At 25.4% G+C, this 18,877-nt stretch overlaps 4 protein-coding genes across 7 annotated transcripts; 2 read left to right on the forward strand and 2 right to left on the reverse strand.

Moving 5' to 3' along the window:
* Window positions 1–15: 15 nt before the first annotated feature.
* Window positions 16–6,474, reverse strand: LOC127072772 (recQ-like DNA helicase Blm). The gene is made up of 16 exons (XM_051013474.1): window positions 6,298–6,474; window positions 6,015–6,226; window positions 5,780–5,918; window positions 5,041–5,700; window positions 4,123–4,951; window positions 3,932–4,042; window positions 3,687–3,853; window positions 3,360–3,581; window positions 2,903–3,264; window positions 2,563–2,821; window positions 2,103–2,486; window positions 1,876–2,026; window positions 1,598–1,785; window positions 1,208–1,532; window positions 879–1,068; window positions 16–766 (listed from the first exon to the last, which is right to left on the reverse strand). The coding sequence occupies exons 2-16, from the start codon at window positions 6,107–6,109 to the stop codon at window positions 679–681; spliced, it is 4,170 nt and encodes a 1,389-aa protein (XP_050869431.1). The 5' UTR covers window positions 6,110–6,226; window positions 6,298–6,474; the 3' UTR covers window positions 16–678.
* A 134-nt stretch (window positions 6,475–6,608) lies between these two features.
* Window positions 6,609–9,554, forward strand: LOC127072783 (ethanolamine kinase). Of its 4 annotated transcripts, XM_051013498.1 has the most exons (9): window positions 6,609–6,739; window positions 7,046–7,164; window positions 7,292–7,551; window positions 7,637–7,777; window positions 7,992–8,129; window positions 8,218–8,483; window positions 8,567–8,793; window positions 8,877–9,099; window positions 9,263–9,554. In XM_051013498.1, the coding sequence occupies exons 4-9, from the start codon at window positions 7,652–7,654 to the stop codon at window positions 9,312–9,314; spliced, it is 1,032 nt and encodes a 343-aa protein (XP_050869455.1). In that variant the 5' UTR covers window positions 6,609–6,739; window positions 7,046–7,164; window positions 7,292–7,551; window positions 7,637–7,651; the 3' UTR covers window positions 9,315–9,554. The 4 variants fall into 4 exon arrangements, with proteins under 4 accessions (XP_050869455.1, XP_050869454.1, XP_050869453.1 ...); XM_051013497.1 differs by lacking the exon at window positions 7,292–7,551 and having other exon boundaries at window positions 6,616–6,739; XM_051013496.1 differs by lacking the exon at window positions 6,609–6,739 and having other exon boundaries at window positions 6,881–7,164.
* A 400-nt stretch (window positions 9,555–9,954) lies between these two features.
* Window positions 9,955–15,627, forward strand: LOC127072780 (uncharacterized). Its single transcript, XM_051013491.1, has 8 exons — window positions 9,955–11,164; window positions 11,592–11,765; window positions 12,230–12,353; window positions 12,438–12,618; window positions 12,698–12,902; window positions 12,989–13,130; window positions 13,235–13,374; window positions 13,463–15,627. The coding sequence occupies exons 1-8, from the start codon at window positions 11,042–11,044 to the stop codon at window positions 13,583–13,585; spliced, it is 1,212 nt and encodes a 403-aa protein (XP_050869448.1). The 5' UTR covers window positions 9,955–11,041; the 3' UTR covers window positions 13,586–15,627.
* A 148-nt stretch (window positions 15,628–15,775) lies between these two features.
* LOC127072781 (eukaryotic translation initiation factor 3 subunit M) lies at window positions 15,776–18,828 on the reverse strand. Its single transcript, XM_051013492.1, has 8 exons — window positions 18,693–18,828; window positions 18,302–18,481; window positions 18,123–18,217; window positions 17,826–18,044; window positions 17,476–17,744; window positions 17,243–17,386; window positions 16,770–16,971; window positions 15,776–16,263 (listed from the first exon to the last, which is right to left on the reverse strand). The coding sequence occupies exons 1-8, from the start codon at window positions 18,735–18,737 to the stop codon at window positions 16,245–16,247; spliced, it is 1,173 nt and encodes a 390-aa protein (XP_050869449.1). The 5' UTR covers window positions 18,738–18,828; the 3' UTR covers window positions 15,776–16,244.
* Between the last annotated feature and the right edge of the window lie 49 nt (window positions 18,829–18,877).

An 18,877-nucleotide genomic window follows, 5' to 3' on the forward strand; every position in this document is an offset into this window, starting at 1 on the left:
TCAATATACAATATAAAAGATAATGCACTATTAAATATATTTAATTAATTTGTACATACAATTTCTATTTATAAGTTAATTCCTTAATTTTTATGTTACAAAAATTATTTTTTCCAACATTCTGCAAATGCTTTGATTTTTGTTATTTCATTTTCATTTCTTACTTGAAATAATTATAGATTATATTATATTATATTCATTTTATTATATAAAAATTATTGATACATACCATCAATTTAATGTAACATACACACACCACATCAAAGTTAATAATTATGTAAATGTAAAATGACGTATTCATATATCGTGAGTAAAGTCAGTAGCCAATAAAATTGCAGATGCCATGATATTCATCATTTACATGACGAGAGTGATTATAATTATACTATCACTAAAATATCATAATTTTGTAGATTTTTTACAAAAACACATTCACGATAGCAGATAACTTAATCCGCTAAAAAATTTTATTGAGTATCTACACAGTTAAACAATTTTCATTGAAATATATATAATATGGCTAAAACGCCAATTTCAAAGATTCACTGATACACTGTATCATAATATTAATACAAAATAGTCATTCAATGTCTTACAAATACAAAAGTTAATACAAATAATTAAATACATAATTTATAAAAATAATAATCACTGTTCTGTGTCATTGACAATGAGATATTATTTCTTCTTTGAGAAACTTACAAGTCCGACAGTACACTTTGCTGCAGTAGTTTTACGTTTCGGAGCTGCTTTTCCTTTTTGCGCGCTAGAATTATATTAAAAAATATTTGAAAATACATTCAATATAATAAATATCTTATATCATTATTTATATTACAAAATCGATATTTATTGTAACAAGTAAATAAATTGATCACCTTGAATTTGTATATTTAGCTTTTTTGGTGCTAGAACGATAATTATTATAGCCTTTACGTTTTCTTCCTCCTGTACTTCCATATTTACCTCTTGTACTTTCAGAATAAGAGGAATTTGTGGCAGTATTCCACGAAGTTGCATCCTCATCAGTACTATCAACTGAATTCTCATCAGCTTCATTCAATAAAACTGATAATTTAAAATAAAAATATAAAACTTTACTTAGTTACTTAATCGTTCATATATATTAAATATATGTACTAGTAATATATACTATTAAATATATGTACTATAAAATATATTAAATATATGTTCAATTTACAATTACCATATTTTTCTGCTGCATATTTTTGCGTAATATCTAATAAAGCTTTGCCATATTTATCAAAATTCGCCTTTGTGACATGGGGAATCTTTAACATGGCTTCTTCACTATCAGGTAACTGCTGACTCATTGCTCTGATAGCTATCATATTCATAATTGACGATGCAGATACATCAAGTGCACCCGCTATTCCTCTAATAATTCCTATTAATTCTGAATAGCAACGATCTTGCAATTCTTGTAAAACTTTGTTAACTTTAGTTGTAACTGTAGAAACAGTTGCTATTGCATTTGAACTGCTATTTGCAGCACGTATTGGAATAATCACCTAAAACATGAACACGACAATATTTATATTTCATTTTTAATAATGCGATTTAAATTATCTAGTACCTTTGTGTCTTTTTCGGTCATTAAATCTGCCGCTTTGTGACCAAGTTTTAAATATGCACACGCGATTTCATTATTTATATACATTTCCTCTCTTAAATATTCTTTAAGTACCATTTCATGTAAAAGACGTTCTATGTCACCTCTACTCCACGATTTACCTTGACCATACAATGGATGATTCGTAAGACCTACAAAATAATAAATATTATTTCAACAACAGAACTTTTTGATTTATTAAATACAGATTATAAAAATTATTTATTCTTAATAATATCTACCTGATTCTCTAATTTTTTTTAAATCACTTCCCTTAAAAATATCCGTAAGAAATACTAGAGTTAATTTAGAATTTTTTTTCTGATTAATTTCTCGTACTGCTTTCATAATTTGCCGTGCATAATTTGTTGCATCCAACATAGTAAACTCCGCCTGAAAAGAAAAAAAAAATCGATTACAGATTTTCATTTTATATGCGATTATAATTACGATATATACTGTCTCTTACCTTACACCTACAATTATCGCATGCAGTTGATTTATTTGCAATACATTTTTCTCGATTAAAAATTTCACCGAAATAGTTAAGTTGTAATGCTCTGCGACAATCTGTTTTATTTTCACAGAAGGATACCATCTTGAATAAATTATCCATATGTGTTTTTATAACATCTCTATTCGAATTATCCATTTCAATCATTTTTCTAATTCTATGCATATCAGCATAATTATAAAATAATATACATTCGGCATTTTCTCCGTCACGACCAGCACGTCCACTTTCTTGATAATAACCTTCTATAGACTTTGGTAGAGAAGCATGTATTACAAAGCGTACATTAGGCTTATCAATACCCATACCAAATGCTATAGTTGCACAAACAATCCTGATCTAAAATAATATTAAATATAAATAAATGAATATCACTGTATAACTTATGTTATATACATAATATATTTTTCTGTACTTCTTCTGAAATCCAATGTCCTTGAATATCACTCCTTTGATTATCTGTCAATCCAGCATGATAACTTTGAGCTCGAATATTATTTTTTCTCATTTGTAAAGCGTAATTATCACAATCTTTACGTGATAAACAGTAAACAATACCACATTGATTTTTGAATTTTGTTTTTATCATAGCTATAACTTCATCAGAACAATTTTTGCCTTTCTTTGCAATTAAACTATATCGCAAATTCGGTCTGTTGAAACTTGACATAAACCTAAAAATATAATAATCTTAACACACACATCATTGTGATAATTAATAATAATGAATAATATGCAAATATCGTATATCATACCATTTTGGTTTTGTCATACCCAATTGATACAATATATCTGTTCTAACTCTTGGAGTAGCTGTAGCTGTTAAAGCAATTGTTGACACTGTAGGATAATTTTCTCTGAGACATTTTAATTTCTTATAATCTGGTCTGAAATCATGGCCCCACTGACTTACACAATGTGCTTCATCGATAACAAATCGTGCTAACAAATTTCTTTGAAATAGAGTTGTTAAAATACTATTGAATTTTTGGGAAGCAGATATTTTTTCAGGTGTCACATATAATAATTTTAAACCTGGATCTTTCTTTGATAATTCTCTATATATTCCAGCTGATTGAGTTTCAGTTAAATTGCCAGACATGTGTGCTGCAGGAATCTATATAGTAATAAATTATTACGAACATTATATATAATTTATTCATTCAGAATTTACTTAACACAAACAAGACACAATAAAATTATATAACTTACGTCAAGTGAAGTCAATTTCTGAACTTGATCAAGAATAAGACTTTTTAAAGGAGAAATAACAATTGTAATTCCTGGTACAAGAAGAGCTGGCATTTGATAACAAAGTGATTTTCCTCCACCTGTAGGCATCAAGACAAAACAATCAAATCCAAGAAGTGCTGCATTAATTGCTTGCAATTGATTTGGTCTAAAAGAATATAGACCAAATTTCTGCCTAAATATCTGAAACAATGATTCTCTGTATCAGCAAATAATATATTAGTTTCTCTAATTACAAATTTTTTATACATATTAAATCAATACAAAAATATATATATTCGTGCATACTTTTAACATTTCACGAGAATGAGGATAATTTAAACCATCGAATTCTCCGCTAATACCATCATTTTTATAATTTCCAGTAAAGATTCCTTCAGAAACAGATGTATTTAAATTTACATCTATTTTATTATTTGTAGTAGTATTCTTCTTTTTTTCTTGGCTACTCACTTCTAAATTTGTAAATATAAATTTTTTGTACACATAATATAATGCTTCTAGAAACCATTAAAATAAATTATAAAATTTACCTTTCATACTTAAATCTAAATTAGAACTATCACTTAAAGATACAGAAATCTTATGCTCTTGTTTAAATGTTTCAGTAATACTTCTGTTCTTATTTGTTATTAACTCATCCTCTATAACAATGTTTATAAATGAATAGTAATTATTGTTATTTAAACAGAATTATTATTAATTAAACAGAATAGAATCTTACCAAAATTTTCACTATTATTAATCCAATCATTTTTTTGATTAAATGTAGATTGTACATCCTTTTGAAATTCTTTTGCTTTAAAGTTATTACAATCAAAATTTTTATTTTGATATGCAAGTTCATTTTGCTCTGATTTAAAGCTAACATTACTTGCATCACATTCAGAATCAGATTTTATTTTTAATAGTTTTGATTGTTGCTGTTCTTTCTCCCATAACTCGCCTATTTTTTTTGTAACTTCTGTGCATACTGTAGCTCTAACTGGTCTTTTTAATTGAAAAGTACTTTTTTTCGTTGTAGCTGTTGCAGTGCTTGTACTTACTACAGACAAGTTATTATTGGCAGAGGTTTTCATATTTACTTTTTCAGTATCATCTGTTTGCCATGGATTTAAAGAAGGTCTAGTAATGCTTGATGATAATGTATCTGAAGTTTCATTAGAACCTATTATTTCTTTGCTAAAAGAATTAAGACTCAGGTTAATACTATCCTTTGAATTGTTCAAGTTTGAACTACTTTTGAGTATGTTGTGTTTCTTAAAAACAGGACTATGACATTCTGCTTCATCTATGAATTGATTATCAATTGTAGATTTTAATTCTTTCTCTATTTTTTGTATATTTTCCAGTTTTTTATTTATCAAACGTAATTTTGCTTTAACATGCTGATTTAATATTGTTAATTTATTAAATGCCTCTGCATTAAATTTCGGAAATTTTTCTAATACAGGTATTGGAATTTGGTTCATAGCCACACAAAATTTTTGTAGAATTTCTATTTGAAGATCTTGCAGATTTTGACGTCTATCTTCTAAATCATTTTCTGTTCTCTAAAATTGAGATATTATTTACTAATTTGATATTTACATGGACATTAATAGAATAATTATAATATTATGTACTTTTTATAATTACTTACAGGCAAAGATGACATAATTGGTTGTTCTTTTATTGATTGAATCCAAGAAATTAATTGTTTATCCATACCTAAAGGCTTCAGATTCAATTTATAGTCAGGACCTATCCATTTCTTTCTTGGTGTCATTTGAATGGTTTCTTTTGAATCAGAATTATCATTGTCAGAATCAGATATGATAACATTCTTAGCTTTCTTAGTATTTCTTTCATTACAGCCTTCAGTATCTTTATTCACAATATTTTCATTTGTATTATGTTTAATTTCCTCAGGGCTAACGTGGCTATTAAATGAATTTTGTTTACTCATTTCAGGTGACGTTATAGCAGTCTTATTATGAACAGCAGATGGTGGTATATCTGCATTACTGGTGAGATTTTCTTGTGTTTCTAAATTCTCTTTTTTATCTTCTGTTTGTTTTAACTCATTATTTAAACGTGGACATGTTTTTAATTTTGTACATTCATCCTCACTGTCCGAAAATTGTTCAAAGACAATTTTTTTTCTATATGTACTTCTCGCATCAAAAGCACTTGTTTTTTGTATGTTTTTCAATCTTTCCTTTTCTTCTATAGAATCTTCCACATATTGTATAAGTGAAGAACTACTTTCTTGAGATTGTGCTTTAAATACACTTTGACTTGGTAAATCATTTGAGCTTTCCTATATATCAAAGCAATATTATATTTAATTTAATGACATAATAAAAAGAATGAAAAAATAATATAAAATTAATTCTTACAAGGCTTATAACACTATCTACCATTTTACACTCTTTTTTTAAATTTGAAGAAATAAAACTATCACTATCATCATCTGAATCAATAGAAATGTCATATTTTACGTTTGGACTTTTTAAAATATTTTGTTGAGTAGGTGTACTGGAAATAAAATTATATAAAGATTATTTATACTTTAATATTTATTTCTAAATATAATATTTCTAAAGATAATATTTTTAAAGATTAAACGAATACCTAGAGGTTAAATTATCCTTGTTCTGCAGTCGTTTGAAAAATGTTGTCAACTTTGGAACTCCTGAATTTTGATTAATAGGAAGCTTTTTGGACATATTGACAATTTAATGTTCCACATATAAATACCGTTTACTAACAAAGCTTTGTTTACAAAAACAATGGACTAAAAAGCATTTTTTGAGAGTTCTTTTCACGACTTCATTATTAGAAAACTATAACATTAAATACAATTTAATTAAGTTAAATAAATCTTTAAATCTATACTTTTAAATATAATACGTACATTATGTAAAAACCTTTTATTGTCAAATAAGTTATCGGTTTAGGCGGGAAACTATGTAACAAAAGACCACGTGTATATTTTTATAAACTAGATAGTCAAATCATTTATCAGGTTCTCTATTTGACAATTATATTTGTTACGATAATTTACTATACATATATTCATTAAATGTACAAATATTTTATGTACAATCAATTTCATTTCACGTAAAAAATGGAATTAACTTTCACCGATCACAAATACCTAATTCTATTCAAAGCTCGAACCATCCACTATGAAGTTAGTAGAAAGTTGCAGTTAATATTGAAATAGAACAATTTGCATTTCGAGATTGCTTTTGTAGATTTCGTCGTAGTTCAGATCATTCCTCCCTCTAATCAATGATAACTATTTTATAAGTCTGTCGTATACTACTTTATCAATGGACATACTAAATTCTACTGTAATATCAATTAATTTTGGAAAATCTTATAAATTAATGTATTGTTATACATGAAAAAAAAAATAATTTTTTTACGATATTAAGAATACATTATTTAAGCCTTTTATAAAGTATATCTTTTATCAGTAGAATGTATTCAAATGTAGTAAATGTAATATGTGTAATATATGTCATGACTTATCAAATAAATATTATAATTATTTTATAAGAGTAGTTAAAAAAAGGATTAAAATAAAAAATAATACTGATCGTTGAATTAATTATATTGAGTTTTAATAGTTTTTTTTTGTGTATAATCGGTGACAGGTATCAAGGCCCAAAAAACTATTAAAAACATATACGATGTTATCAAAAATTATTATTATATTTTATCTGGGAATACTTTCACTCTGCTGTTTGTCTATAAAGCACATATCTACTAATTGGTAATTTTCTCTTAATTAATTAATTAAAAATAATTGAGTATGTTTATCCTATTAATTAATAAAATATTTTATAATTTTTAATAAGGAATTATTTATAATATTTCAATATTAAACGTCTGTTCTTTAGGAAATTACTTATTCTTTAAATTGAATGATTAACGAATAAAATGGTCAATGAATTCAAGGTTCTTAGATTGCTATAGTTCTGCCTTACATGACTATGTGTCACATATTGTTATCAGTACATATATCAATTTGTATAGAGAACATAGTTTTATTACAGCAGAACTACTAGTTCTATTACAGCATTTAAAAGGAACTGATACCGGATTTATTTCAAGTTTCTTAAATTTATCTATATAATTTGAAATAATTGAAAATTATATTGTAGTTATATTTTTTATATTTTACATAATTTTTTATATTTTTTGTTCTTTTATCTGATCTATTTATGTGAACTTTGAACTCTTAGAAACTTACATTAATCATGGAAGAAAATTATAAAGAAGTACATCTCGATATCACACTAGATGAAAATGATGTTAAAACTGGAGCCATAGAAATTATAAAGCAAATAAGACCATCTTGGCCATTGGATCAACTACAATTCAAGGTAAGATCAGCAAATAATATATATTATCATTTTATTTGCTTATATAATATCGATTTTATAATATGTTTAGAATTAAATTTATTAGTTATTTTATTATTTATTATAGTTATTAGCTATTTATTTATTAGTTAAATTTATTATCTATTAAAATATTAATATAACTATTATAGAAAGTAATGTATAATTTTTATAAATTTGATTTAATATTTTACAGTTTTTTAATCATGGAATAACTAATAAACTTGTAGGATTGTGGTATCCAGGTTATTACAATGATATGGTTTTAATTAGAATTTATGGGCATAAAACAGATTTGTTTGTTAATCGAAAAAGTGAAAAAAAAGCTATTAAGGTAGGTAAAAAATATAACTTTGCAATTATGAAATGTTTTTATTAATTATATATAATTATATTTATGAAATATAAATCATATATTACAGATATTACATAAAATTGGTTTTACACATTCCCTTTATGCAACATTTAATAATGGTTTTGCCTATGAATTTCTTGAGGGTGATATACTTACCACTGAAACTGTTAAACAACCAGAAATTTATAAATTAGTAGCTAAACGAATGGCAGAGATGCATACAATCGAACTTAATCAAGGTGAAGTATGCAAGGAACCAATTATTTGGAAAAAAATTGAAAAATTTATGGAGTTTATGCCTAAAAAATTTTCTAATCCTTGTAAACAATTAAGGTAATTAATATTATGATATTTATATATACAATTATATATTTTTCTAATATACGTATAATATGTTAATTTATATCATTATCTAGATTTGTGAAATTAATAAAGCCTTATACCGTATTAGAAAAAGAATATCAGTTTTTAAAGGAACAATTGTCAAATTTAAATAATTCTGTAGTATATGCACATAACGATCTTTTATTATCAAATATAATTTATAATCAAAAGAAAAATAGTATAACTTTCATTGATTATGAATATACTGGATATAACTATCAAGCCTTTGATATAGCCAACCATTTTATAGAGTTTGGAGGTAATTAAAGCCTATCTTAATATTTTCAGTGTTTATTTGCATGAAAGTAAAATTGATAGAATCAATTTAATTTATATTTTTAGGTATTGATCCTCCTGACTATTCCTTATATCCTAAAGAAAGTTTACAAAAAGCATGGTTAAAAATATATTTAGAATCATATTATAAGAGAAATAATATACTTGAAAGTGAAATTGACCAATTATATATTCAAGTGAATAAATTTGTTCACTTAACACACTTTTTTTGGGGTTGTTGGTCTCTTATACAAAGCCAATATTCATATATCGATTATGATTTTTTGGGGTAAGTAAAATTAGTAAACATTTACTATTTCTATTCTATTTATTTACTATGAATGAAAACATTTTTACAACTATCACGAAACTAAAGCAAGATTTGTTGTTCAAAGTACAAATGAATTTATTTTTGTCGAGGAATCGTATATTTAATTATAAAACTTTTTCAGGTATGCAGCAACAAGATTCAATGAATATTTTAAAAACAAGACAAATTTTTAATTTATAATGAGAAGAAACCAATTAAATCAACTACTGATGTCATTTATATAAACATTCCATATAATTTATATATTACAAAACTTTTTTATTTTCAATTTTCTATATAAGCAAAAAATTAATATATTTCGTAAAATTCTTCATGGTATTACAAATGCTATCTTATATGTATAGATAAATATATAAAGGTTTCAATAGTTTATTGTGTAGTGTTGTTATATAAATAAAAGTTGTTTCAAATTCTCCGCATTTTTCTTTTATTATATTTTTCACATAATATAAGTTTAAAATTTGTGAAAATGTATAAATAATAAAAAATGTGATAAATTAATTTATCCGAAGCTTGCGAGTAAAATTTAAATATTGCTTCAAATCGCGGGTTATGTCGATAATTATATTTCGAATAAATTTTAATAATGACATTAATTGTGGAATATTCACAGTTGATATCAATTTTTTAAATATATATATCACTGTTTCAATATTTAACATACTATATTTAAAAATAAACAATAAAATTTAATAACTCATTTCTTTCATACGTATTTAGACTGTCATGTATTACAATCGATCAATTGACTAGCGAGTATGTTTTTGTCTAGTACGACCACGTACGTATGTACATATGTACATATGTATGTACGTATTCATAAATCAGTGTATATTTTTAGTGAGTACTTTTGGTGTTTCTCTCCAAGATCCGTAAATACATATGATATGTATTCCTATTTTTCTTGCATCGCTTATTCTAATTATATCATAGACATTTTGTAGAACTATTATCGTGAAAATAACGAAGAAAAAATTAATAAATATTTATATAAAAGCAAAATAGAGTTATTTAAAACAGACCGATAAAAACTTTTCATAAAACCAAATCTTTATGATACACTTGTCACTATATCTTTTAAAATAAATCCTATCATAAAAACCGATATGATAGGCAAATAAAGCGAGTAAGACAAAAGTCGCGTTCAAAAAAGAGTGAAAATTATATTTAATCCGGAAATATTGTTGAAATAGAATTAGCTTATCTTCATTTAATTTTCTATCTCACTTGCGTTCACATTCTCTCTCTCTCTCTCTCTCTCTCTCTCTCTCTCCCTCCTTCTCTCTCTCTTCCCCCTCTCTCTCTCCCCCTTTCTCTTTCTCGCTTTCTCTCTCTTTCTCTCTTTCTCCTTTCCCTCCCACACTCTTCTCATTGCTCTTTCACTGTAATACCCGTATGGAAAATGTTAAGAAAACAACACGCATGAAAGAAGACACTCATTTATATACACGTACGTACATCGGTCGTGTATACGTGTATAAGAGTTTAGTGAAGAGCGGAGTGGAGGGGAAGAACGAATCGTGTATTCCCACACGTGTGTGAAAAGCTTCGCATTGCTCCGGCAACTCGCACACTGTGCGTTGACCTACTGTTTCGCTGTTCGAACACGTATATATCTGTCTCTGTTCTGTGTAAACTACTGGCAATTTTTCAATAACCAAATACCGGAATATCGATAGAAATCAGAGGAATCGTTTGTTGAATGACATTGCATGAAAATTATCGTAGAAAATTAAAGGAAAACCGGTACGAGCTATAGCCGAAGAGGATATATTTTATTCGGTAAAGAAGTTTCTTTGTTAGCACTGATCATCGCACTGAGGGGGATACATCGAAACAGAGGAAATTCCTTTTTCTCGAAGGAAAAGTTAACCGTTTTAAACGGAAAATCTTGTATAAAATGCACGCCACTTGTAAGTGCTTGAATGTTTCTATAAGATCTAAGGGAAATGAATTAAAAAGACTTCCAATCGACGAAATTGAACTGACCGATCACGAAAGGGCCGACGCTTTCTTTCGAGAGGTAGGATTACGTTTGTATTTTCTCATCATTCATTGTAAGATTTATCGTACTGTTAATTTATCTTCTTTACATATTTATAGTTGTTATTAGGATTTCAATTAAGTGCAACATATAGATTTTACATTGTTTGTATCTTATTATCTTAATTTTTATAATTTAGTTTGTATTTTATTGTTGTGCCTGTAATATTGTTAATTATTTGATTTATCTTTATTCTTAAATTTGAAATAATAAATTTAGATTTAAAAATAATTAAGTTTTATTATTTTTATATAAATATATAGAATATTAATTTATGCTTTGTATGTTATTCCATTGTTTATATATTTAATATTGTATAATTTTTTTAATATCATAAGATAATATTGATTATTGCATCATCAATATAATTATATACTTCAATAGAAGAAATATTTTTTTATTTCAGGAACTTGCAACAATTAAAGATTTGGAAGTTATTACTAAAGAACAACAAGGTTTAGTGGAAATAAGAAATGTTGGAACTTGGATTATTCATCGTTGTCTCAATTGTTCAATATATACTCATGCCGTACATAGGGAATATGGTGCTGCCTTAGTTCTCATTAATATTAACATGATTGTAAGTACATGTATATTTCATAAGATGTTCTGTGCATTTAAATCGTGGAACTTTATAGTTCTATTATTTATTTTTTTCATTACAATAGTACAAATTGTTAAAATAATATTTATATCTTCTCCCTCTATTTTTACGGAAAGTATGAGTTATCAAGTATATATATAGATAAATATTTTTTGTACTTTATCACATTATTTCATGATTCATAATGTTGTTAGAGATGAAGTATCTGATAAGTAAATAGGACAATTATATCAAGAGAGATTATCTTTGGCCTAGGAGTTATCTTTTCTTCTTATTTACTGTATTTACCTAATTAAATACAACAACAAATGATTGAAAAAAATGGTGAATTAATGTATGAATTTATATTTTATAAATTTATTAATTTTGTGCATGTAATTCTTTTTTTCTTCATGGTTTTATATTATTATTATATATTTAATTTAAATATATTTTTATAGACCTCATCAGAAGAAATAGAACGATTGAAATCTAATATTGATTATAGTAATGTCTTCAGAATAGTAATTGATCGAAGTACTTTTGATGATCTTGATTATTTGCAACCACCTAATAAATTTTCTGGTAAGCTTTAAAATTTACATTTTAATGCGTATGTAATGATTTATATTTTTAAAGCTAAGCATTATTTTTATTCCATTTAAATAGTATCACAATTATTAAGTGCTACACAAGTGGCATTGGGTTGTCTTCATCAACAACTTGAAGAAGCTGTACAAAGGCAAGCTACAGATGTTGAAGAAAAGATACGTAATTTTACTGCAGAACAGTATCAATTGTTAGAACAGTTTCGTGAGAAAGCACATAATGAATATCGGTTATTGACAAGGTAAAATACTAATATTATATATTTTAATGCATAGAGAGTTGTTGATAGTAATATGTAATCATTATTTCAATATTTTCAGCTTATTACTTAATGGTGAAGAACTAAAAAGGCTGACTGATAATACAGAAACTCCACGGCAGACTTCTGATGATATTAAAGAAAATATAACTTCAAGAACTAATGCAAAAAATATAAAATCACACAGAACAACGAATGATGCAGCATATGTTATTCAAACTAATATTAAATGTGAACCAACTGTAATGTCTTCTAATGTACACATTGTAAGGAATTATTTACGTATATCTTTATACGTCTGGTAATGAATATTTATGTAAAATCATTAAATTGTTTTTATGATATTTTATAGAATAATAGTATAGAAAAACAAGATGTCTATGCAAAAGAGCCAAACAGTTTTGACACAGAAGCTTTGTTTCCACTTGAAGGAATGGAAGATACATCAACTCCTGATCATCTTCGATCTTCGGAAGAAGAATCAGATACTGATGGTGACTATTATTAATAATTTGTTTTTCTTTATGTATTGCAATTTTTAAAAATATTTTATTTATTGACTTTTATTATATCATTATATAAGTAAAAACTTTAACAGATTCGGGCCAAGATGAAGGTATTCATATGCATAGAGGTCAAAGAGGTGGACATCCTACATTAGCCAAATCCTTGCCTGTTAATGTACCAACTTTTCCTGCGTTTATTCGAAAAGCAATTCCAGATCAAGGTGATGATCAGGTAAGAAATAACATTTTATGTTCAAATTTGAATATATCAAGTAATAAAAATTGTCTTACATTATATAAAATCTTAAATATATTTTCAGCTATCAAGGGATCCACTTGATCCACATAATATTCGAGCTTCTATTAAAGCATTAGCTAAGAGTGTTCATGGTGATACAGTCTTTGGAGATTTACCACGTCCACGATTTTCTACTCAGATCTGATTTGCGAAGAATTAAAAAATAGAAAACGAAAAGAAAAAGAAAAAGAAACAAAAAAAAAACAAAAAAGTGGTATTATATTGTCACATACAATTTAAAAAAAATTCATATATGATTGATAATTATTATGTCATACAGTACTCACTTAATCTTTGCTTTCTTTTCAATGAATGTTATACAGAAATTATGTATAAATTCGAAATATAAAACGATATTAGATGTTCGGGATAGCATACTTCCTATATGTATTATGGAAAAAATTAATGACATCTTGGATTTCAAGATATGTTAGATTATTTAGAAAATATATTATTGTGAAAGTGTCTCCAATTAATGGATAAAAATAATTGAATATATGTTACGTATTTCTAAGATGATTCGTAAAATGGATTACTAAATCATTGAGATTAAAAAGGTGGATTAAAGTGAATTGAGATTTTATGATACCACAATAAAGTAAATATTACAAATATTAATAGGATATTATATAGAAAAGTTAAAGATTTTTGCATTATGATTGCATTATTGAGTGTTATAATCATGTTGATGAAAGTAGACGTTTTTCTTACGGTAGTTTAAGAAAAAGAATATATGGTCAGTTTTCTGTCATTAATTGATGAAAGTGAAATAATTTCTATTTGTAATATTCGATCCAAGAAAGAAATTTTTATTTAACAAAAACATTCTGTATGTTTCGTATAACGATGTTATAAAAATCTATTTTAGAAATGAAACAAAGATATTAAAATAATAGAAATTTAATAAAGTATTCCTTCCATTATGTTACAAAAACAAATAAGAGAGGAATGAAAAAATCGATATCAACATATATTACATAATTGAATACAAATTATTTGAATAGAATGTTTCAATAAAATTAATGATAAATGTTAATTAATAATTGCTTGTGTAAGATAAAAAATAATTACAAATTATTTTACTGAAATTGCTATATTGTAATAAGTAATTCTAAATACTGTATGTGAGTAAATTAATATATAACTTGTGACTGAAATTTTGTAAAAATATAGTGCAGATTTTTTTACATATGTAATGAACTATATAAAATTTACGTAAAAAAAATTAATACAGCTTTTTAGACTTATATCATATATACATATACATACAGACTGTTCTTACAAACAATATTTTTTTATTAATTTTATTATGGTTTGAAATTTAATTTTTTACTATGGAAAAAGATGCTTTTTGTAAAATATAAAAACATTTTAATAGAAAAATTTCACTTTGATAAAACTGTAACTAACAAATAATATATGACCATTAGATATCATAGTTTCATTGTTAAAAATTATTTACAATTACATTTATTTGATAAATAACTGTAATATTGCTATCATAATATAGCATGTAAAGCATTCATCTCATTAAGAAAGCTTTATTTCTTATGAAGTTTTTCAATATGATGTCTTTCATTAAATTTTATAAACATATTTTTATGAATCAATGAAAATACTAAATAGAATGTGCACCTGTGGTGCCTCTTAAATAAATAGTTTGTTTATATTAAACATATTATGATTTATACTAACTGCAAGAATATTTTGCATTAATATTATTATTAAAAAAAAAAAACAAATTTAAAATAGAAATAGAACTTAAATTAGAAAAATGCAGTTTGCTAGCAGGACATATAAATTCGAACCTATAAAACTATAAATTTTGATATATGTACACATATTTTATCTTTATTATTATCAACATCAAATGTTTATATTTAAGTCAATGCAATGTGTCATTCTTATAATAATATTAGTGCTATTGACATAGTTTATACAGATTAAATACCATAAAATATTAGAACTACTAAATTCGTAATTTTTAAAATATTTTGATTACATAACTTGCAATGAAAATTATATGCTGTTTTATAGTGAACTTTATGACAAATAAGCACATGTAAGTCATTCCAATGACAAACTGCATTGTATCATTTGTACTGAACTTAATTTATATCAAGGCATTAATAATGGTAAATGATTACATACAAAATGAAAGCTCCTGTAGTGCCTTCGAAAAATTATATACCTTTGTTAAAATAATACTTTTATATTGATGACAGTTAAACAATGACAAAGAGAAACAAGATAGATTCTTATTATTAAGGTACTGAAATATGCAATGATACACACTAGATAAGTTAAATAATTATTTGTTTTCTATTAAAAGGAGTGTATGTGCTATCTATTGTTTTATTAATTTAGTTTACATATGTTGAGGTTTTTTGTTTGTGTTATAAATTTTTAATAAAGTATTATATCTACTGCATATACAATTGTACAAATGATATTTTGTATCATTACCATGTGATAATAAAAAGTACGAATATTCACAATAATAATATTGTTTCCTCTGTATTTCACATATATTCTGTTCAAATTATTAGTAAATTATTTTATTCAATTATCTCGCGACTCTCTTGTATACTTCGTGTACAATTCTCTACTGATATAAAAAAAAAATCAAGAACTGAAATTTTGATATATAACCCGAAAGTAATAATAAATTATAACTGAAAATAATAATATATATTTCATTTAAATATTATTTTCATTCATTCTATATAAGGCAAGTGCCAATTCTTATATAAAAAATGTTTGTAGAGGATAGTAGGTACTACCACTGTGAAGACCAAGTATACTTATACATCGCCCTCTTTCCTAAAAAATCAATATTACCTTTTTTAATTAGAATATAATAAAATACGATTAAAATATATAAATAAAATATGCAATTGTGATAAAATAAAAAATGCAATTTATGATGCAACTGAAAAAGAAGATATTAGACACGTTTCATTTAATTAAAATATGCTAATTAGTGTTAGTTATGGTTATACATGAAATCTATGGATTGCATATAAAATATTAATATGTAATGTTAAATTCGTATGAATCATTACACTATTATTTTATAAGAAATTATTTTAATAAAAAAGTATAAAAACATTAATTTTATATGAATAATAAAAATTCATGTATAGAAACGTAGTGCACATTTACTGAATAACATAGTAATGTCCTTAGTAATACTTCACAATAATTAATATAGTATGTTTCGCATAATTCTATAAATTTTAATGTTATTAACCACAGACAATGGCAGTTGGAATATTAAAAATATTTCTAGGTTTAATGCCATTATTAAAAATTAATAGAAAATTTACTTTTTTGTTGCAAGTTCCATTTGTGCAGCAGCTACAGATTTCATAGCATCTTGGACAGCAGACAAATTGGCCTTCCAGGCAACAAGTAAATCTCGTAATTGCATCCATTGTGGCCTTCCAAAGGTTCTGTGCATTGTACTTGAAATAAGTACTTTACGGCCAGCTTGATCCATCCGTGCTCTTACAAGTTTTGTTTTCAAAACTAAAGTATGAAGTATAATTTTAGTATATAAATTAATACATCTTTTGGTAATATATTTGATTGTTTAAAAAGGAGGAAATATTAAAAAACATGTAGAATATTTCGATAACTTAATAAAAATAAATTTTTACTAAGCCAGTACTAATTCCTTTTATATTCCCTGTGTATTTAAAATTCATTTGATTAATTACAAATGAAAATATTTAAATCCACACAGGGAAAATAATAAGATAAAAGTAAATTATAATTACTTATTAAAAATAATGATTACCATCAATAATGAAGTTCTCTACTTCATCTTCATTAATTTGTAATTCTTCTTGAATAGTATCAAATGACATTTCTGGATTTGTTTCTGCCAATTGCATGAATGTTAATAACCTCATTTTCTTCATATTTTGCTCATGATTTAAGCCTGTAATGTTTATATGAAAGTTTATTAAATACTTCATACTCAAATATACTGTTTATATATACCAGTATAAAATATATATATGTATATACCAAGTTGATGCTCAACAAATTCCTTATGATGTTGATAAAAGTGTAGATATGCTGGTAATTTTTCTTGTACAAATACGAGCAATAAATCATGAATCAGTTCTCCTTCTAAAAATCGTACAGGCTTTAAGGCTAATAATGGATCGAGTAAAAATGTATTTGGATCTGCAAGAGCAGCTAAAATGCAACGTTGAGCATCTTCTCTTGCAGCAGAAGCATTTTCTGCTGTATATGTTCCAAGAAGTTCTACCATTACAGCAGCTGCTTGCTCTCTGTATAATTTTAAATAAAACATAAAGTAAATATCAAAAAAAAATATATATATATAAAATTGTTATACACAATTTTTTTACCCTTGTTTGCAACTAAGAAGTACTTCATGTAGCAAACGCAATAATTTTTGCATTTGTTCATTGGATGGAGGAAATGATGCAAATTGTTGTTTCAATTGATCAATCCCTCCATAAACTGCTTTTACTTGGTCTACATTACGAGCTATTTGCACTAAATGATAATAGACATGGTATCTCATTGGTGAATCATCAGAAAGAGATTGAAACAATAGCCATAAACTATAAAATATATATAATTGGTTAAGTTTGAATATCTAAGAAAATTAAAAAAAAAAAAAATATTTTATAATATCTTACGCTTTTAAACACACCAAGCCTAATTTATAACCTGGTGCTTTTGTAAGCTTCTCACAAAATGCTAATATTAAATTTTCTGCTCTTTCAGTAGGTATCTAAAAATATATAACATAACTAATATAAACTATTAATTATTATAAATACTATTAATTATTAATATAATTATTAACAATACTTACTAATATCATGATAGAAACAATATCATTTAATACAGTTTCAATTTCATTTTCATTTCCTTCCTTAAAACAAGCTTCACAAACGCCAATGATTTTATGTAAGTCATCCTCTATTCCTTTGGGAGATTTTTCTTCACTGATCTCAGCTCCAAGACTTTTGAAATATGCTCGTAACTCCTGCGCCTAATTATGTAAATAATAATGAAATATGATATATATGAATTTGTATTATTCTAACAATTTTTTACTGTTTTCTACTTATATTAAATAGAAACTTCATAACCTACAATTTTACGAATAGTAATATTAAAGACCTTTCGTTAATTAAATTGCAACTAAAGAAGTATTTATCATATAAATAGAGAATCCATTTTCATTCATATCATATATTTACCTGATCATCTAAAGGTAATTCCATAAAAATCGGTGGAATCTGCATCTTGACGGATTTGACCACGTTTTGATGCTAAAATCTAATGATAAAGAATTATCGATAGTTTTATTATCGAAAGCAGTTTATTAAGCAATACGGTGATTTTCTAGAGACTTTCAGAAAATCACTAGTATCTACATATAAGA

This window comes from Vespula vulgaris, chromosome 2 (genome assembly GCF_905475345.1).
Source record: "Vespula vulgaris chromosome 2, iyVesVulg1.1, whole genome shotgun sequence".
NCBI lineage: Eukaryota > Metazoa > Arthropoda > Insecta > Hymenoptera > Vespidae > Vespula > Vespula vulgaris.